At 42.0% G+C, this 21,874-nt stretch overlaps 1 protein-coding gene across 6 annotated transcripts in view; it reads left to right on the forward strand.

Moving 5' to 3' along the window:
- The window catches only part of CELF2 (CUGBP Elav-like family member 2), a 376,204-nt gene that overhangs the window by 113,697 nt on the left and 240,633 nt on the right, over window positions 1-21,874 (forward strand). For 3 of the 6 annotated variants that reach the window (XM_041483786.1, XM_041483784.1, XM_041483787.1), the window contains exon 1: window positions 19,558-19,795. The exons of the other annotated variants lie outside the window; for them this stretch is intronic. In XM_041483786.1, the coding sequence (XP_041339720.1) occupies window positions 19,722-19,795 (74 nt within the window). In that variant the 5' untranslated portion in view covers window positions 19,558-19,721. Of the gene's footprint in view, window positions 1-19,557; window positions 19,796-21,874 lie in introns of those variants that run through there. 6 annotated transcript variants of the gene reach the window in all.

Here is a 21,874-nt window from a genome sequence, read left to right on the forward strand (position 1 = left end):
CAGACAAGCAGTGGGTACCAGTCCTGCTATATGCTTTAAATGCAAAATTTTTTATTCCTCTGCTGTCCAAGTATTAATCTTCAGCATCTATGCAACATTTTGTATTCCTGTGTTTTCTGTCTGTGCTATTTCATTTTCATGATGCTATTTGGATACTCCCAAGTGAAAAATGTTAGAAAAGACCTTTTGCAGCATGCAGACCAACAGTAATTGCACCCCTATGACTCAGACAGAAAATCTAGGCATATAATCTAAAATATCTACCAAAGGAGACAAAAGAAGATGGGCCAAATTTTAGACTGGTTGTGTTGCCAAAAAAAAAAAAAAAAAAAAAAAAAGTGATTTGTTATATCTCCACTGCAAGAACTTGAAACTAATTTTCCTTTTCCTGAGCACAAAGATACTGTGAGTGTGTTTAAAACACACAAGGTATACAGAGGTAGTACCTGTCCTGAAGACACATCTGCATTAATGGCTCTAAAGCTGATCAATATGGTTTCAACATGAAATTATATTTAGATATTGAGAGGTGAGTATCTGAGTCTGTGACTTGTGTTTTCCTAGCCTGGAACAGCAAAGAAACATCTCCACCTGTATGCATGTGCATAATACAAATAGCAAATGTCACAGTGTTTCTGCTCTCCTGATAGAAATTGTACCCTGGATGTCTGATTGCTGGAGATGAGGACAACAATTGATCTCCCATCTGCAAATATGTTAAAGGCTATATAATCAAAAACCAAAATCAACAGAGGAAGCAGAGACAAAAGTGTGATGATTTGTTCTAGGTAAAATTGAACAAAAATTTCAATTAGAGCAGAGGTAAAGTGTGATGAGATACAGCCTTCTGAGTTACAGAAAATTCTTTGCTATTCACATTCACCAATTAAGTGATCCGGAGTAAAATGATTCTAACCATAATACCTGGGCTTGTGTTCCACTATTTTGAATAACACAAAAGCTGCAGGCAATGAGTTGCTCATTATTCTAGATTTTAGGAGAAGATACCTAAATGAACTGTCTGCTTTCTGAAAGCATGCTGGAAAGATTCCACTTCTGAAGCTGAGGCCAATTTCCTTTCTGCTTCAAACTTTGCATGGGGTTAACATATGAATAGAATCACAGAATGGTTTGGGTTAGAAAGGACCTTAAAGATCATCGTGTTCCACTACTCTGCCCATGTACAAGGACACCTTCCACTAGGCCAGGTTCTTCAGAGCCACATCCAACCTGACCTTGAACAATTCAAGGGATGGGGCAGCCACAACTTCTCTGGGGAGTCTGTTGCAGTGCCTTACCACCCTCTCAGTAAAAAATACCATCCTAATAGCTAATCTAAACCTGCCCTCTTTCAGTGTAAAGCCATTCCCTCTTGTCTCATCACAACATGTCCTGCTCAAAGTCCCTCTCCAGATTTCTTGTGGGCCCCCTCAGGCACTGGAAGGTGCTGTAAGATCTTCCTGGAGCCTTCTTCATGAGGAAATAACTCCAGATCTCTCAGCCTGACTTCATAGGAGATGCTCCAGCCCTGTGAGCATCTTCATTCCCCTCCTCAGGACCAGTCTGTTTCAGACCTGGCAGTCTTGCCCAGGTGCAGCTTGATTGCTGCAGACATCCTGCAGGCAGGTTGCAGCTCCCTGGAAGTGCCAGGCAGGCTCCAGGTGTCTGAGCTGCCCTTGCACAGCAGCCACGGGGTGCCCAGGGCTGGGCAGTGCTGTGGAGCACAGGGATGGGCACATGCTGATGATGCTGAAACAGGAACATGGGAATTCTCACCTTTGCTTCAGGCACTTCGGTGGCATTCGTCTTGCCTGATCTATGCATTTAAAATTTAGGGATATAATCCCTTTGTAGTCAATGGAGAGATGTGGTAATGCTCTTTAGTATAACTAATCTCCCCTCAGTGACAATAGAGAAACCCTAGATGACTAGCTTAGACTAATTGCTCAGCTTCAAAGGTGGGATTTAACCACCTGAAACAGTAAAATGCTATCAGATTAAAGTGTAGCTTTTCACACCTATACAAAACAAATGTGATTTGAGCCTAAATAACTGCACAGAACAGCAGATAACTGACTTAGACTGCAAGTGCCTCTTCTGAGGAGAAGAGGTATTTTAAATGTTTGTGCAAGCCACAATAAAGCACTGATTTATACACCTTGCAGTGTTCTGTATTATGGTCACACTGCTCTGGAGTTTATTGGATTTTTTCATTTTAAAGATGGAGATGTGAGCAAGAGGTTAATTGGTTTGCATGAGATCTGACACGGGGACACTTGGTAAAATGGGGACATGAATCAAAGCTTTCTATTCCTCTCATGATTGCACTCATGATTTTTGGTCCATTGTCCTGGACATTTGTTCACCATTTCTTTGTCATGAAATCTAGTCCATCTCTTGGCTGGTAGAAAGACTTTTATATTGTAGGAAAACACCACTGTATTTTGGGATTCTGAATACTTTTAAAATACTGTAAACAAATTGAATGGTCAAGAAACAATTTGAACTAGAAGTAGAGAGCAGAAGGGACACTTTTAATTGGCATAAATTAGTCATTACTGGTTTGCCTCTGAAGTTTTGATCATTTTGCTTGTGTAAATGATTGCTGTTCCTGTTGCCTTTCAAGGATTTGCAGCATCACATAATTAGTTTAGCAAACTCATGGCCATACGTGGAAGTCTTGGGTTTCCATTAAATAGAGGGCAATGAAATGATTAAATTTCCACTGTATGTAATTTGTGTAGAGCATTCTGCAATATATGCATATCAGTTATGAATCTACAATCAATTTTCATATTAAATGTTGAATTTAAACCCACAGCTGGACTTTCATCCTGAAAGAAGCCAGATAGCCCTGTGCATCTGGTTTAATCTTCCCTTCAGCCATATTATTTTAAAGGCATTCCTGCTTAGTACATCTTACAATTGAAAAATAATACTCATATTCCCTCTCATCCTCAGCAGCTGTGATCCCTCTGCAGATGTTGTTCTGTCAGACGTTTCATTACATGTGATAGAAAGCGCAGGTTCTTTTCGTCTGTCTGTGTTACTGCTTTGTAGATTTTATTTTCTTTTTTTTTATTTATTTTCTTTTTTATTTATTCCTTTGGCTGTAGATGAGTCCTTCCATAATACTTCACTTTATCTCCTGTTGCTGCTGCTTCTCCTTCTTTCTAAGTGCAAAAATGATCAAGAACTTGCAACTGCGTGGAGCCGCCCAACAGAAGCCCATTGATTCCCCACCAAAGGGCTCTGTGTGAGCCATTCTGCTCCAGCCTGAAAAGAAAGCTTTGTTCCCTCAGCTGGTAGTGTCTTAAGATGCTGATCCTTGCCATATTTTCTGAAAACTGTAGCAGTTCATCAGGCTGTTTGACACTTCCCGTTCAGCTGTGTACTCTGTAGCACACCCTGGTATTTGCTGCTGCTCGTACATCAGCCTCAGCAGCCCGAGACTGCTCTGGAGCATCCCAGGCACCACCGTGAGCTGTGCTGGGCACAACTCATTTGGAGGTGAACAGTAAAGGAGCTGAAATCTGGAGTGCTGGTGGCCATGCCCGAAATGGTAGTAATGGATTTAGTATTTGGGGCAGGAGGTATGGGATTTGTCATGTTGGTTGAGTATTTTCCTGGCCACCTTCCATGACTGTTCAGATATTTTTAGCATGAAGTACAAGCTATGTTGTCTCAGTTGACCTTGGAGCATGACATTTTAACATGGAATTGGTTTGACTTGCTAATCATTAAAATGATTTATTATTTTTTATTGCAAGAGCAACTAGAATCCCAGTCATGTTTTGCAGATGAAAAGGGAAGAAAATTGGAACCTGTCTTCCCTTAACTTGCAGTCCTTCATGATATCCATGTTTCCTAAGGTGCTGTCATTCTCTCTACACCATTAAAAGTAGATTATGTCCAGGTTTGTTTTTTAATTTGTCTTTTAGTCATTTGACAAATATTATATCAGAGTGACTGAAACTAATCCCAAGGTTTCACAGTGCTCAATGAGAAGTGTAGAACAAAGGGATCGTTTCTGTTGCAAACAATTTATGACCTTAATAGAAGTTTACAGCTGCCATCAGAAAGGCAAGATCTTGCTACCAGTGTATTTATCCTGGTGATTGCTCTCTCTTTGCCTTCATTCCCAGACTCAAGTTTAAAGATCAAGCCCCTAAATACCAACTTCTGTTAAGGAATTAACAGCAGTAGCAGTGCATCAGGATTTCGTAGCAGTATTTTAAGGCCGTAGTGTATTATGTAGGAAAAGAGCTTAGGACCAGCCACAGACATAGCCAAAAGCTCATGAAAGTTGAATTCAAATTTTGAAGTGTAGATCAATTTTTTAGCCTGACTGGACTTTTTGACAAGTTGTCAATTTTGGACAATTCGTGTTTATTGAGTTTTGCACCTCCTTAAGTTAACATGACCTGAGAGGAAATTACAGTCATTTTTAAGATGCATTTTACTGCCACAGTGGTGCAGAAAAGCTTTTGACTAAAAAGAGCATCAAGGACTTGTTGACTTTTTCAGTCTACTAAATAAGCACCTGCTCAAGTATCTGATGTACATTAAAAAAAAAAAATTAAAATAATACCAAAAAAAAAAAAAAAAGCCAACCATCCTCCTGCATGGTTTAAAGATTTACACAGCAGAAGCTGAAACCAAGACGTGAAAATAAAACTCTCTTTGACTGCCTTGGCAACTGGGAAGACCACAACCTGCTCCTACAAATCACATGGCGGATCTCCCAAATAGGGCCAAAGAGGCTGTTTCCCTGAAATCTGTGTCACACTATAGTTCCTTTCATGCACAGGAAGTGAGTAAATCATTGAATAATGCAACATCCTTCCCCATCTGCGAGAACTGTGCCAAAGCCAAGCGTGAGGGTCTGGGTTAAAGCAGACCCAGTTACTTGGTAACCGAGTTGTGTTTTGGAGGGGTCAAAATTGGAGGGATTTTGGACTTGTGTTTTTCGGGGGTTAAAATTGCCAAGAAAAACTGAAAACTTGAGGAAGATCCCCAGGTGCCTGCATTAATACTCCCCAATCCCTCTGATGTGAGCTGGCAGGTCCCATAAAGCCACTCAGCCTTGAACAGGGAAGGGAAGGAGGGAGAGAGCAAACGCTCCAGCTGCGACTCCAGAGCCCCAGAAAGAGCCTCTAACCCAATTCCCTTAAAGTGCACAAGCCTCACGAGCCACAGCATCTCTTTGCCACTGTATTCACTGAGTTCGCAGGGCAAACAAAAGATTCATACCAAGCATGCATCCTTCCAGAGGGGGAAAGCTTTTTCTCATTTGCCCATAGATTCTCCCCCTTTTCTTTCAGTTTTATACACAGAGATATGTATGTGTACATATATATACACATTATTATTTCTGTTTTAACGGCAGACGGGTGTGGGGGGGGAGGAATGTTGCTAATTTTTTTTGGCTGGTAATTAGGAGAGCTAACACCAGCTAGGCTAGAGTGAACGCAAACAAGACCCCTATAGGCAGCACAGTGCATTAATGTAAAATATGCCCAGACAACATAACTTGTCAGAGAGGATTATTTCTGCTTAGTGAATCTGCAGGGGCCCCTTTGCTCCACCACTCAGCGTCTGACTAGAGAGAGAAAGAGAGAAAGAGTAGCCATTAGTGAGTAGCTACTGTGGCATTGATGTTTGAGCGCACTTCTGAACTGGCTTTTGTTGAGAATATCGGTGCAGAAAGCATGCGCTGTCCCAAATCCGCTGTTACTATGAGAAATGAGGAGCTGCTTTTAAGGTATGTTGTCTCCTTTGTTTTAACGCGTGCTTTCGAGTTGCCTGGGCCCGCTGCAACTATAACCGTGCTGTGTATTAAGTAGTTTCCCTATTTAAAGGAAAAGACAGGCATTGCTGGGTGCAAGTAGCATTTTCCACTAGTTCGGGTCGCACATTTCATGTATAATGACAAATGTACGGAGAGGGCAAGGAGGGGAAAAAATAAATGTATTTATCTTCTTTTTTTTTTTTTTTCCCCCTTCCTAATAGAGAGCTGGTATTTCTTTTATCACCTCCTTTGCAATATTTCTGCCTGCTTCATTATTATGCACTGGGCATGGAATAAGCATGGAAAAAGCTCAGGGAGACTCCATATTAGAGCTAGTGCCCTAAATACCACTTTAATTTTCACTTAGCCTATGTAAATAGTTACTAATGCTTTACCTAGTCTCTACCGCTCGAAGATGTTTTAAAAATACCTAAATACTCCCATAATGTGGGATTCCACATCTATTCTCTAATAATGCTCCCAGGTTTAGCGGGAGGCCAGCATCGACTACTCTTTTCAGAGACACACAACACGCAGACACGCACACACGCACACTCAAACACAGAATTATGCTGGAATTGGCACCCTGCTTTGAAAAATGTAGTCTTTTGTTTATTTGCTAGCAGACGTTGTAGCATTGAATACATCTTTTGGTCTGACAATGGGACAGCTGAACAATGGTGTTGTCAAACTAGCTTAATGTATGTCTGGCGATGGGGTGGTTTGGGTTGTTTTGGGGGTTTTTTTCCTTTCCTTTTCTCAGCCCCTTTTTCATTTCCCTTAATCTTTTTGTGTGTACAGTAGAATATAAAGTGCGTTGCCTGTTTTGTGGTGGTTGTTTCAGTTCATATCTGCTGCTAATAGTGCAGGGAGGGGAGGTTTGTATCTTACAATTATGGCTATTGCATTAAGTTGCAGATTTATTACTAACCTCTCCTTTAACTGTGGTGAGAAAACTTATTGATTCTGAAAGCTTACAATACTGCTGTCAATCTGGGAAATACATACTTGCCAAATGTGCCCTTGCTTGATTTTATGCCCGATCGTATCAACTTTAACTGCTGTTTTGAAGATAGTGTTTCTAATTTTGTTTAGATAATGAAAATGCAATAAAAATGATGAATTAGATCTCAGAGCAGGAGCACATGCAACTTTCCATTTTTATTACATTTTATACATTAGAATTTTTAAGGTCAGACAGAATAATTTACCTGAATGATTCCTATCTCCAAATCAAACAAATTATTCATATGACATTTCTTACATTATCTTTCTGTTTAGAGAACCATAGTTTAGCATTAAAACAGTTAACAATTTTGGGTTTGAATTTGGAAAAATTAAGCTTATGTATTGTGAGAAAAAATTGTTACAAAGCTTTTGAAAAATTTTTTACTACTTGGACAGCAGCTTATGTCTTAAATAAAATGAATTGCCATTACTCTGTGGAGTTTCTTAAACTGTTTAAAGTCTTTAAATACTTTACATGTTAAGTAAATGTATTGCTTTTAGCAATAAGTTTAATGATTTTGTGTGAGAAAAGATTTATTTATCAGTGGCTTCTGGTTTTTGCTTTGGTCAATTAATAGTAGAGATTTTGTGCTTTTTTTACAAAACTGGACTCTAGTGCATGATTTATATGGGTTGAGGGTCTCTTAGACCCCTTAATTAAAACAAAAAGACACTGAGGATTTATCGGTAGCAGTCAGAGCCCTCTAAAGCATGCATTTCAACACCAAAATATTTGGTGGGGAGACTGAATACTTGCTATGCTCTTTTGCTTTTTTTTTTTTTTGCCATTGTATCTTCTTCCCTTGAATCTTGAGATGGTGTAAATCAATAGCAAAGAGTTTATGTGAACAAAAAGGTAATATCACATAAAATACTTCCCGAAAAGCCAAGAGGTTATGGATTATCATGTGCTTGCATGCTGTGTGTTGTGCATAAACATGAAGAAAGCAAGGATGGTGTTTAATATTATGGGACCATGACATAATTCACTTCCTTGGGAGAACTTCTTTCAAGACAAACATTAACTCGTTCACAACCGCTCTGCTCTGCCTGAACTGGAGGGTGGAAACAGTGGCATGTTTTTACAAAGTTATTTTTCTATCATGTCATGTTGCAGCAGCCTGAGCTTTCTAGCAGCTACTGCCCTTTGTGAGTGGCAATAAAGTGAGTCCCTCACTCTCAGTTAAGCAGAAATGCCCCTTCAGGGATAGCCCAGAGCAGTGGGAATGCCACTTCTGTAGCAGCCACCAACAGACACCTGGGCAGCAAAACCAGCCACGACTTTTAAGGACTATTCAATACTATAACTGTTCCCTAAGCACTCTGCTCACAGGTGAGTTCATCCCAAACTTACTGTAGTTTCTATGTTTTCAGATAAAATGTTGCATAAAATACATATACAATGATATTTTTTTTGTCTTGGATTGAAAATTATTTTGGTTTTTTCTAAGGGTATTTTCTTACATTGCATTCACATCAAAGACTGATTTTTGAATTAGTTTGTGTGAATCCTACTAAAAAAATAATCTTTCTATACATATTTACTGAAATATTGCTTTCTGAGCCATAACAACTATTATTAACATCAAAGAAGGTGAAGCAAAGCTGTAACACAAGTAATTTCTTAGCATGTTTATCGAAAGTAATGGCTTTTGAAAGACTGCATAGGTTTAGAGATCTCATGCCTGAGCGTAGAGGTGTCCTCAGTGCCGCCTGCTTTGAATCTCACCCATTCACAAAGCAATGTGGTGCCTTGTAGTTGTCAAACTTGGCAACATCTGTTTCCACAACAGAGCTAAGAGAGGTAATTCAGACTCTACATGAGTTTTTATTTGTTCTTGCAATGATCAGGTGTAATGTCAAAACATGAACACCTTCAGTCCTACCTGTTAGAGAAAGAGCAAGACAAGTCTTAGCCTGGGACGTGGCTTTCCATGCTTCCATAGGGATATGGAATTGAATTATATTCATTTATTAGCCTGGAGTCTGTGTGTATTTATTTATTTATTTAATTACTTTCACATTCATGAGCCACAATCATCAACATGCTAATATTTTCTTTGTTAAGAGAGGATGACACTGACATGTTTCTGTTATCAGATTTAACTATGAAGGGATTGAGATCCGCCCTGCAGATAAAGACTGGGGGGTGAAAAGCTGAATGTGAGTTGGCAATGTCCACTCACAGCCCAGGAAGCCAATTGTGTTCTGGGCTGCAGCAGGAGAAGGGTGGCCAGCAGGTCGAGGGAGGTGATTCCCTCCATCTACCATACCCTCATGAGATTCCAGCTGCAGTACCTCTTCCAAGTCTGGAGTCCTCAACAAGTCCTCAACATGGAACAGTTGGATTGGATCCAGAGGAGGGCCACAAAAGCAGTCAGTCTGGAACACCTTCCCTAAGGAGACAGGATGAAAGACCTGTGGTTGTCCAGCCAGGAGAAGAGAAGGTTACGGGGAGATGTTAGAGCAGCCTTTCAGTACCTAAAGGGGGCTTATAGGAAACATTTTTTTAGCAAGGCCTGTTGGTATGGGACATGGGATTGTGGCTTTAAACGAAAACAGTGTTGATTCAGGCTAGGCATAAGGAGGAAATTTTTCACAATGAGGCTGGTGAAACACTGGAACAGGTTGCACAGAGAGGTGGTGGCTGCCCCATCCCTGGAAACATTCACAGTCAAGCTGAACACGGCTCTGAGCAACCTGATCTACTTGAAGCTGTCCCTGTTCATGGCATGGGAGTTGGAAGTAGATGACCTTTAAAGGTCCCTTTCAACACAAACCATTCTATGATTCTATTCTATATAAGATTGCAAACTATACCTTTGGGGCTGAAAAACAAAGCAAGTGTTCAATTAATATTCATATCTAGAAGTTTTACTGCAAGTGTAGATTGTGCTTGAATACTTAAGAAGTCATTCAGGAGTGAATCAATACTAATTATTGTAATCAGGAGGGTTAATTAGCTGAAGATGCTGCTGATGGAAAGTTCACTGCTTACAGCCCTGAAAACACCTAAGTTGATGAAATCTGAAAGCAAGATGGCTAAGAGGACTTTGTGTGGAGAGAAACATTTGGCTTTCCTTTGGCATTTCAAGAGCCAGTCATTCCAAAGGGGAAACATAGCCTGTACTTTGTATTTTGCATTATATTAATTCAGGGGGTATTAGAAGATGCAACTAAATCTGTCGTGAAGATATTTTGTGGTCGTCTCTCAATAAATGCAAGTACCATTTTGGATAACCTGTACTGTCTCTGCTGCATTCATTTGTAGATTACCATAAATTAATATGAATAATCTTATGCATTTGAAATCTGTTCCAGCACTGTTATTTGGAACAGGTTTTTTTTCTCCATTTGTGTTCAGGCACAGGGACTTTACATGGTACATGTACATAAATTACGCATGCTCTGTTACTATTACACATATATATGTGTGCATGCATACATGTGTGCACTTAAGTTTAAACATTTTTCATTGAGGGTGTGTATTTCTATAATCCTGTGCCCTTAAAACTCCCACTCAGTTTCCATCTGCAAAATAGTATTCAACTACATATGATTCAGAGGACAGTTATTGGAGAAAGAGTTAATGAAATTTAAGTTAGATGACAAGGAATAAAGACTGAAAAGAAATTACTGAAGAAAATCCTTTTGTTTTCCCTCAATTAGAGAAGTTGTGTTTCTTGAAGTGAGCATTATTGAATTCAAACAAAATCCAGTTGTACAAAACCTTTTCCACAAGTGATTTGCAAGATTTTATATTTAATGCTGGGTGTTAGGGTTTTGCATTGGTTTTTGTTGTTGAGTTTTGGGGTTTTTTTTCCTTTTCCTGTAGTTGTATCTCTTAACCAATACGAATGTCTGGATGTTAATTCAAGAAAAAAAATCCTACAGAAAGCCCCCTCTCAGTCACACACACACACATAACCCCCCAAGTATAGTGATGCTTTCAGAGGAGAGAAATCCTATTTCAAAACACATCCTTCTTTCCTTTCTAATGACATTAGAGATTATCACGTGTAGGTGCTATTTGTCTTTGCAACTGTTTTCCTATGACTGTTTTACTGCTTCCAACACATTTACTTGTATGTCAGCCATAGAAAAGGTAACTGAAAATGGCAGTTGTTGAGAAAGCATGTCGCCATGCCTGGAATGACATGCATTATCAGGGCAGCAGGAGTTGCTGGCTCTACAGCCCATTTCTACTTGACCTGCAGAATGATTGGCTGCCTGGGATGGTGATGAATCACTGGAGTTTATGAAACAAGACTGCTGGCATCCTCACAGAGGAAATAAAAACGGGATTTTTTTTTTTTTTTGCTTTCCCCCTCTAACATTCTTGCTGTGACAAAAAGCTTTTTTTTTTTTTTTTTTTTTTTTTTTTTTTTTACGGTTTTGTATTGCTTCTGTGTTATTTCACCCTGCAGCAGAAACAAATGTGTCAATTAAAGTCGCTTTAGTACTGTTCTCAGCAAGTTAATGATGCACTGGAGGTTAACTATCTTTATTGGATGGAAATGGTCAGGAATTCTCCCAAATTTTGTATAAATCTTGATCTGGACTCTAATTTTCTCATCTTTCACTTCAGTCTTGAGACTGAGATAGGATAACTAGTAATCAGCTCAAGCGGGATGTAAAAAACTATTTCAGCTGTTACCACACACAACTTTATTTTCTCTGATAATATAAGGATCAGTGACCATTCCTTGGGCTAATATCAGTCAGATCCATCTTCAGCACTTCTAAACTAATGACTTAAATGACATTTCTGGAAAGCACTGACTCCCAGATTTGCACTCACTTTCTAGGTGGTTCGTGAAATTATATTGTGCATTAAGCCCACATTACTGGATTAGGCTGTTATGAGCCTGTGCTTGCAGGAAAGTACTGTGGGGCTGCAAATCTGCCAGTGCACTGACAAGGCTGACACAGCGTGGATCACAAGCTGCCTTGTAAAATGCAGCCAAGTAAAAATGATCCTTCCATTTCAATTAAAACACCAAAAATTGTGTTTGGGGGTGGGGGAATGGGGAGAACTACTTGTTTGTCTCTCCATGTAGCATACTCAGTGTGCTGATGTGTTACCCTGTGTCCCTTATTCGGGTAAAACAACCCATTTTTAAGTTAACTCTCTCGGATTCAAAGAAATAAGATTACCAGTAAAATTGCTCAGGAAGTTTTAAATACAGCACTTATATGAATATAATGCTTTTTGCCATTACATGAGAGAGGGTTTTTCCTCAACTCTCATGCTTTGCTGCCCAAGCTTTTTCTCCACTAGTTTTGAAAAGCAGTTTGCATACTTACATCAGTTTTTAGACTTTTTCACCTTCCTCCGAATAATTCAGCTGCTGCTGGACACTGCAGAGGCTGCAACACTCTGGTTATTTAAGGCACAGCTTTCCAATGACCCTTGTGAAACAGAGGAGGGCAAACTTTAACCAGCGAGAAGGGCAGCACAAGGAACTGTTGCTTGTGCCCTTCGGTGTGTGAGGGGTAAATGCTGTCCTTGCTCTGGAGTTCCCATGGCAGCAAATCAGCAGGTCATCCTCAAGAGCAGCCTTTGAGGATGCCAGACAACAGTCTGTCACCAGGAGGAAGAGACAGCAGAGAGTTTGAGGAAGAGGAAAAAAAATTCTAGAAAATCAGAGCGAGGATAAGAGAAATTAAATGGAGGAGTGGAAAGTATTCAAACACAGATCATCTGGAAATTGAACCTCGCATGTGCAGATACCTGTGGATGACAGGATGTCTGTGCTACAGAGTGAATTTAAGATTCAAATCCAGCACATGCCCTCCCTGGAAGCTGCAGGTCAGCATCTGAGGGATTGAGGGCTTCTAGAAGCGAAACAGAGAATTATCAGAAAACTTAAAATTTTAGAGACTCTAAATTCAATGGTACAACCTCTTGATTTCATTTTCCTTTTGCCTAAAAAAGATTTATCTTTTGCTAAACTGTGAGGAAGAAGCTCACTCTGAAGCTTGAGAATTTGCCTGCATCATTTCAGCCCACATTTAATTTTAATGAGAGAGTTATATAACCCCTTTAAAAATAACAAAACACTAACAGAACTGCATTGGCAACACCAGGTGTTCTGCAGTGCTGCTCCAATGAATCATATGGAGATTTGTCTGTGCACGGCTGATGAACATACATTAAACTCAGTTAACCCCCACCCCTCAGTAAAGCAATCCAAAGTGACCAAAATTTTTCCTAAAGAGCCTTTCTCACAAAACAATGCCTAACTAGATGCCTGCCCCAGGAACCTCTGGTTCCAGCACTTGTCCCTTACAAAGTTTTTGTATCAAGGTGTTGAGTTTTTCTTTAAAAGTTGCCGATGAATTGTTGTGACCTTTCAAAGTGAAACATTGTATGTTAAACACTAAGTTGGGTTAAATTATTTGGTTCAGAAAAGAAAATCAATGTTCCTCTTTGTTGTACTGAGCCCCAAATCCCTGAAATTGTTAAGAACAGCACAATTAACAGGTATATCTGGGAAAAATAATCATGTGACTTCATCAATGTTCCTCTCAGACAGAGAATCTGTGGGAAAACTAAATCAGTGACTTGAACTTGTTAAACATCTTGGTTCAGATGCCATTCTTGATTCTAGGAAATCCCTCAGCCACCAGCTGCCACCACTTGCCATATTCATGCTTTTTCTCTTTCCATCCCTTATCAGAGGCAGGGTCATGGGCTAGGGGGACATTTTGATCTGCCTTATGTGATAATTCTTACACCGTTAATTTAAGGGGGGAAAAACCCCAAACTACTAAACCCAGGCATGGTGCAGTTTTCTGCACATCCAAATGCCTTACAGTTACTTCTGGAGCCTTTTCTTTGTGTCCTTCATGTCTGATATTTAATGGTTTCTGTCTGTGAAACAAAGATAGCTTCTTTGCATATTTTCAGGGTGATTGTTGTTTTTGAGGATTGACATGTATGCTAGGCACTTAATGAGCAAATGAAAAAAGGAGACCTGTGAAATTTCCTACCTTAAAGATGGCACAATTTGTGTTTAAGGTGAAAGCCAATAATTTGCAGTGTAAAAGAAAGAAAAACACGTGGTAGAAGTGAGGATGAAGGTTAAGCTCATAAGGATCTTGCTGCTAGAAGTGGAGTGCAGTAGGTTAATGCAGATATTGTAATAAGCCCCTCAGATGTCTTTACATTTTGTTTTTAAAAATAAGTCTCCTTTTGGCTTCTTGTCTCTTTTGATGTCCCTTACTCACATTCTTTCTTTGCTGATGCCACATTAGAACTTCACACTTACTTTTGCCCGTGGCATTTGGAGTTGGAGATGCCCCCCAGCATCACCTCCTGATCCAGGCCATCCTCACCATCCACCTCCTTCATCCTGCCTCTTTCCCAATAACCAGCCTCTCCAGAATGGCAAAAATCTCCAGAAAACTCAAATTTATATAAAATGAGAGAGATTTTTGTGTCTCCAGTAGTTCTTCTGTGGGTGTAGATGGCAGGGAGGAAGGTTTTTTGTTACAGTGGGATTTTTCCTCTACTCTTTGAAGGAATAGGTGGGGCATATTGGGAGGATGGAGCAACACAAGAGCACCAGGTGTGTGATTTCTCCTGTCCTAAGTTGTAGGTTTTCACATGAAGATAATATAATAGACAAATCCAAGACTATTCAGTTCTCTCTTACAGGGTTGTTTGGAAAGGTGCCTTTTTTTACCATAAATAACATGTCTGCTCTCTAGCAGGAAATCAGGTCTGTTCAGTGTTTGCAGTACCCCAGTTTCTCTCCTTTTTGGGGAGAGGTTGTTGATAGTTAGCAGGTGAGAAGATAAGGTGGTCCATTGGAAAAAAAAAAAAAAAGAATAATTAAAAAAACAATGCCTGTTGCCAAGTCAAGATAAGACTGGGTTGACAAAAGCTGGGGTCTTGTGTCTATATGCACAAGGCACTAACACAAAGGTAACACCTGTGGATCGACAGTAATGCTCTTCAACTGGATTGCAAATAAACAACAGGACAAGAAGACTTAGTCTTCCAAAAATCTGCTTGTTTCTGCTTTCCTTCAGTATTCTCTTAATGTAGTGCTGAGCTCAGGAACAGCCCAGCTGGAGCAGAGGTTACTGGGCAGCTTCTGCTCAGCACCAGCCCTGAGCAGGATTGGACCTGAGGGTGATGACTGACTGTCCCGTGTATTTGGTGCTGTTCACAAAGGAGGGTGTTCCTCTAAATTAAAGGCCTTTCCAAAAAACCCTCCATTCCATGTAGCATCTGCCCTGTGCCATAATTTGTTGCCTAATTGTTTTCGGAAAGATTGAGTTATTACCCACAAAAGGGAACAAAGGCCCTTTACCCACAGTGGGATGAAATCACCTCATCACTGGTATAAAATAGGAAGGGAAAAAAAAGAGAAGTGAGTGGGAAGTTTTACTATAGCAACCAAGTTTACATAATATCAATGCGCTTCAAGTGAAAGCTCTAGAAATGCTTAATTTGAGGGACCTTTTCACAGGACTAATTTTAAATGACGTTTATTTCTGAAGATTACTGATGAGTTACAGTAGCCTACGGAAGCGGAGGGAGCCACACAAGCACTATTTTAAATACTTAAAATTCATTGATCACCTTTTTCATTTTCTTTTTAAGAGGATTTCAGTTATATGCAAGTTATTTTATTTCTCAAAATGAATGGAAGACTGCTGTGTATTTTGTTTTGTAAATATAAAATCCTTACTGAAATGTTAAGATTTCATAATTCAAATTTTTATTCCAATATTAGATATAACTGACAAAGACAGTTTTTGTTCCAGGTAATCACAAATGGTAAAATGGTGTAGAATTGCACCCATTACTTTTTACCATTCAAGGAAATGCACTACTTTTTGCTCTAATTGTTAATGATTTTTACACCATTCTCTAGTCCTGCCCAAGTGGTCGTGTGCTTTGCTTTGCTGTTTCTTCAAGCTCCCTCCCCTTCTTGCCCCTCTAGAAGTCTGCTACTAAGAGTTAGGCTGATGGGCTCCCTCCCTTGTAGGCAGGTATGCTCACATCCCATTACACAAACCAAAATGCTCTTAGTATTTCCTGCTCTTAGTCACACCACTACTTCCAGGCTCATGGCTTGTCTGGAAGATTATTTCTCTGTGGAAGATAGCAACCACCTCGTTTGCATTCACCAACTCTAGCTGGACCAGATTCCTGCTCCCCCTCGCATTAGTGGAAGATCCTGAGTGATTCCACTGGAGTCATTCGAGCCCGCTGCAAATTTACACCGTGGTCACTGAGCTCTGCTTCTGCTGCCTCTGTTAGAAACTTGCTTTGATGCCAGAGATAAGCTGAATCCCAAGCATGTTCATTGGCTTAGGGGGGAATAAAGCAGAGGATTTGAACTCTCTTCATATTGCCTTGCAGGCTTGGGAGAGAGTGAAGTCATTCAGAAACTTTCCCTTGAAGTGCTTCCAACAGTAGCATTTCCTTGGCCCAAAACTTGGGGGCAAGCTGATTAGAAGAATGGCAATTAATTATAGGGTGAGGAGGGGGTCTGGAGGGGGGATGTGATGTGAGCTCCACACTGGATTTGGCTCTGGGATCTGGAAAGGAAGGGGGTGTCTGCTCTCTTTGTCACTCACTGAAGAAGCCACAGGCAGTGATGTCAGAGTGAGCTCACACACACAACAAGTCACTTGCTCGGTCCTGGCCTTCTGCAGCTGAACTTTTTGGGGTTTTTTTTTTTTTTGGGTTTTTTTTTTTAGTTTGTTTCTCTTTTTTTCTCTGAAGAGGTGTGCAATTTTCAAAGGTTGAGTTGTTTGGAGAAATTGTATGTAGCTCTGTGTTTGAAAAGCTGCTTGAACAGTGAGTAATCTGCAAAGGTGAGGTGGAACTGCTTCATCTGCCCCGCTCAGATGGATGGAGAAACTGAGGGACACAGAATAAACGTGCCAAACAGGGTCTGGGCCTCTGAAATGAGGGGAGGAGGGATAGGAGGCAGCATTTGTAGCTGGAATAGGATTAAAGCCCGAGAATTGATGATTCCAAATTCTAGGTTCCTCCCTCAAAACTGCCATATGCTCTACCAGTTGAAAAAGCTTAATATTGGTGGGCAGCAATAATGCAGCTCCTCTAAGCCAGTGTTTAGAGCCATTGTCTGATTTGTGCCGTGAAAATAAATGCAGTTTCACTTGCCACTCTCACTTCCCATTTCCCTCTGTACTGTAGCAACACATCAGAGCTTCCACTTTTCCCTTAATTTTTAATAAAAGTTGCTATTTTGCTCACATGTGCTAGTCAAGAATCTGGCATTAATGATACAAATAACAGAGCTGAGCCTATAAGAGTGTGTGAAACAATCAGGATTTTTTGTTTCTTGCCACTTACCCTCTGCCATCGAGAGTTAATTCATACATAGACACTACATAATTTATGTTTGAGAACCAAATTATTCAAATGCAATTTTTCCCTCTAAGCTCTCCTTGAGTCGTATCTCGGTATCTTTTATGGAAAGGGCTCCTTTTTGCATTTGACCCTGTTCCTGCTTCTAACTTTTAAATGGCAAAAGCAAATGTGCTTTGAAAAGTGTGTTACACTGTAGTTGTTAAATAAAGCAATAACCTATGCACTTGTAATGCTTTCTCTATGACCTACTTACATACTACTTCACCCTCCTTATAGTATGATTAAAAGCTGCTTTGAATCCACTATTCCCTCAAGGGATTTGAGGCTAGAATTTAACAAACTGCTGAGAAGGCTTAAGTCAGTAAGAGGGCTTCCCTACAGCTTCTTCCAGCTAATTCACATGTAATTAAAAGGAAAATAAATATTTCAAAAGAACATACGTTTTAATGAAGCATTTTTAAGCACTTACACCTTGCATAATGGGGCAAATTTATAAAGATCTCTCTATTCCATATGCAGATTTTAAGCAAAATTATTTGTGATCCTTTCCTCCTCCCTCTTTGCATCCTGTGCAAAGCGTGGATTTACTTTTCAGTCAGCAGCAGTGGGACTGTGGTCCTTAGAAATGACAGGCTGGTGAGACTGAAGACCCTTAGATTTAGCATGTACCAAAAAAAACTCGTGATGAAGAGGTGCAGATCCAGTCGCACAGGGCGAAGTGGGGGTGGAGACTTCTTAGTTAAAAGAATATCTTCATCCTCACTGAGCTGCCCGTATTTCTTCTGAGCTAAAACCTGTCCCTTCTGCAGTGGCAAGATTTTGAAATTGAAAGTTAATCCAACTCTGCTCTGGGCCGGATTAACCACCATGGAGGCCTCAGATCAAAGACCAGGTGGCTGCATCCAGCTGGAGAAAGTTGTGCTGGTTTCTCCTTTCATTTGGACTTTGCACTTAATTTTTTTATCCACTGTATAGTCAGTCCTACGCTGTGATGGATGGGTGGCGTAAAGGAATCACCATGAATTTAGCCAAGAGGAGCCATAGCTTTGCTTTGTGCCTTTCTATGGGGATGTTTAGGTGCCATGGTGACGAGGACAGTATGTGAACATATAGAGCAGAGCAGATTAATAACACTATAGATATCTGTTCAGGATTGCAGCTGTCCTATGGGGATTATGCTGAGGGCCAAGTGAACCTTTTCTTTCTTTAGTCTTGCAAAGTAGGCAAAAATTTTAGCAGCCTGAGGGGGTTTTCTTCCTTTTTAACTCTTTAAAATTGGTAAGTCTCTTAGTGCAATAAACTGGACTCTAAAAACTTGCCCATTCTGTATTTTTTTTCCCTATCAAATCAACAATGGTCAAAATTTAAATAAAAATTGGCCTGACTGATAACACATTCTTTATGGGTCAATTTAATTTTTATATTAGAATGCTCTTTGAAAAGTTTAAGCATAGTAGGTCTTAATTTGCATTTGCTACTTTTTGCAAGTGTTGATTATCCATAACAAATCAAATTACAAAACCTAGAGAGAGATTCAGATGGAGAAGCACACACAATGGAGAGGAACGTTCTGTCTGTCTAGACTGCTCAGATCACCTAGTAATCTTCGTAAATATGTTAATATTCTTTTGCCTGAAGCGGCTTTGTATTGAAGCAAGTCGGTCTTGGAGATGGAAAGGAAAATTTATACAGATTTTCAGGGGGCGGTGGCGTGGAGGGGGGGGCCTCCAGCTATTTGTATGTGTGGAATTTTGTGCGCGTCTTGGTGGTGACACTTCTGTGCGCGGCCAACTCTGAGAGCAGCGAGGCTGGGAGCGGGTTTTTGGGAGGTCACAGCCATGAGAAAGGATTTGCCGTCATTAGTTATTTACATCCCTCTTTCTGATCAGCGAGGACAGAGTTACTACCAGTCTCTCGCCAGCCAGTAACATCACTCTGAGCATTTAAAAGACTGCCAAGGTCTGAATGGCAGGAGTTTGAGTGGAGAGACAGCCTGGACCCAGAACCTGACCAAACACTCCCAGTGCCCCCAGGCTGGCTCCGGCCGCACCGGGCAGCGCCGTGCCCGTGTGAGGGAGCAGAGCCCGCCCCGGGCTGTCCGCGCCCGGGGCCGCTGCCCCGCCGGGCTCGGCTCACCCCTCACGGCCGCGGGGCCGGGCAGCGCTGCCGAGGCGCCGGGCGGGTCCCGCCGCCCCCGGAGCCGAGCCGGGCGGAGCCGCGGAGCCCCGGGCGGGCAGCCCCCAGGCCGGCGGCGGCAATAGGCCTCTCCCGGGGCGGCGGGGGCGCAGGGGTTAACGGGGAGCCGCAGCGGGGAGATGGCTCCGCCTCCCCGCTCAGCACCTGGCGCTCCACCGACAGTTGCCTCAGCAGTCGATTTCGGAGGGGATTGGCGGAAAAAACCGAGAGGGGGAGAGAAATGTGACAACTGCCGGGGCTGGCGGCTGCCGCGGGGAGGCCTCCGCACCTGTGCCTGCCGCTCCGCCGCCCGGCGCAGTTGTGGGATCCGCCGCGCCCCGCCGCATCCTCCCGCCGACCGCCGCGGCGCCCCCGGAGCCCAGCATGACTTCTTCGTTCAAGCTGGATTTCCTTCCGGAGATGATGGTCGACGGCCGCTTGCTGGTCTCTGACAGAATGTAAGTGGCGGCGGGGCTGCCGCCGGGTCCTCCCCGCCCCGGCTCCGGGTACCGCCCGGCACCGAGCCCCCGCCGCGGGGCGCGGGGCTCCGGCCGGCTCCCTCCCGCACCGCCCGCCCTTCCGCGGGAGGGGAAGGGGGGCTCGTACCCCCAGCCACCCCCCTTCCCGAGTCACTTGGTGGTCTCCGTGTCGTGCCCCCTCCCGGGGTGCTCAGCGTCCCGCAGGTCGGTGCCGGCGGGCGCGGGGGTTATCGGCTGATGATGATGATGATGATGCAACGTGGAGAAACGCGCGTCGGTCGCGCGTAGCTGAGCGCTCTGCCCTCCGTGCCCAGCGGAGCCCTCCACAGACACCTGTCCCCTGCAGCCAGCCCCGACCCACCCGTGTCTTAGCACCCCTTGCCGGCAGAATAAACAAATTCAGATGAAATACTAAGCATCCACTGGAAGTACCAGGCAGAATGCAAGGATTTGGCGGGTTTTTGGGGTGTTTTTTCCCCCCCATACCGTCCCCGACAGCTGCCTGGTACAGCGAGTGTTAATTAGGGTGAGGGTGGTTGTTTTACATGCAGTTGAAGTGGGGATGAGATGTATTGGAAGGCGCTTAATGCTGGAATTTCAGAAGGAGAAGTATTCCCCTAGCCCGGCTCTGCTCTGTTAATCTCGGTCTGAAAGTTTCTATTATCATCCTCTTGAGCATTGCCAATTGGCAGGTATTTTCAGGTAACCTAACGCTTGTATGAAAAAGTAAAAGCTAGAAATGATGAAATAGACATCTGCTGAAAGATACGAAGTGTGAGGACTGTGCTGTATTGTTTTACAGTATCCAAAATATCTTTTATTTTGTTGCTTTTTCTTCTTTCATCGGGATGACAAACGTGGTTTGAGTTACATTAGAAAGAAGCGAGAGGCTTTGGCATTGACTCTGCATTGAAGCTGTTCTGGTTGAGGCAGCACTTAAGTTACAAGTGTAAATAAACCCGTATGTGCAGCAGAGAGTGTCACCTGCAATTGGCACAAATCAGGTTGCATACTGTGCCCCCATCTAAGGCTATTCAGACTTTTATTGCCTTTTTTACTGGTAACCAAACTTTCTCAGAGGTGGAATGCTTTTCCCTTGCAGCAGCAGTGTTCTGCATGGAGACATTCAGTAGTGGCCAGTTGTTCAGACAGCTGAGGTTTAGTGAGTGTGTGGGAGAGGGGCAAGAGTCAAGCTACTTGGTGCAGATGACTTACACTATTTTTACAGTCCTTGAAGGACAGCAAAGTGTGTAAATGCTGCCTCTTGTCTTAAATTTGTGGTCTTAGATTCAAAGGTGTTCTGTGCTGTGTTTTGCTCTTCCCATTGTAAAATCCCAGAGTTTATTTGCGTTAGTCAGTTTTGGTACAAATGCTGTCAATTTTTACCGTTTTGCAGGGAAATCGCAGAGGTTTGCCCATTAGGGTACAAAGTAGCAGCTGAACATTGGTATCTCTTGCTCTGCAGCCCTCTGTAGGGACCTGCCACAGCCAAACTTCCCCTTGTTTGCATCATCTCAGCTTTGATTAGACTTTCTACCTGCTGTCCTTCCAGGCAGTCAGAAAAGATCCTGCTAACAAACATCTCCCAGCTCAAAGGCACTATTAACTGTGGCTGATGATGCCCTGTTGTCACTTAAGCTTATATAACTTTATCTTCAATTTACCCCTCGAGGTGGGGGAGTACCACGTCAAACTATTTTTTCTGCATTGCTCTCTTCATACTCCTTTTCTCTCTGAAGCATCCATAATATATCTTAACACAGCTTGAAACACAGTCAGTGTTCATTAGACGCAGAGCTTAATGTGTGTCCAAAGATACAAAAATTAGTCTAGAGAAATGTCAGCTCCTAAGTGGATCTTGAAATCCAGAAGTTTGATAATGGAGTTGTTAAATGCACAATTCTTGTAGGGTTGGTGCTGGTTCTTCATGCATTTTTGGGGGGGAGGGGTGACTAAGTGCTCTCTTGAAGGAAAAAACTTTGCCTCCTGTATCATCAGTGGTCGTGACATGATGTGCTTCTTGTATAAACCAAACCTTGCCTTGCTGCTGATCTAACT

Source organism: Pyrgilauda ruficollis, unplaced genomic scaffold, assembly GCF_017590135.1.
Source record: "Pyrgilauda ruficollis isolate IOZ18807 unplaced genomic scaffold, ASM1759013v1 scaffold61, whole genome shotgun sequence".
Lineage (NCBI taxonomy): Eukaryota > Metazoa > Chordata > Aves > Passeriformes > Passeridae > Pyrgilauda > Pyrgilauda ruficollis.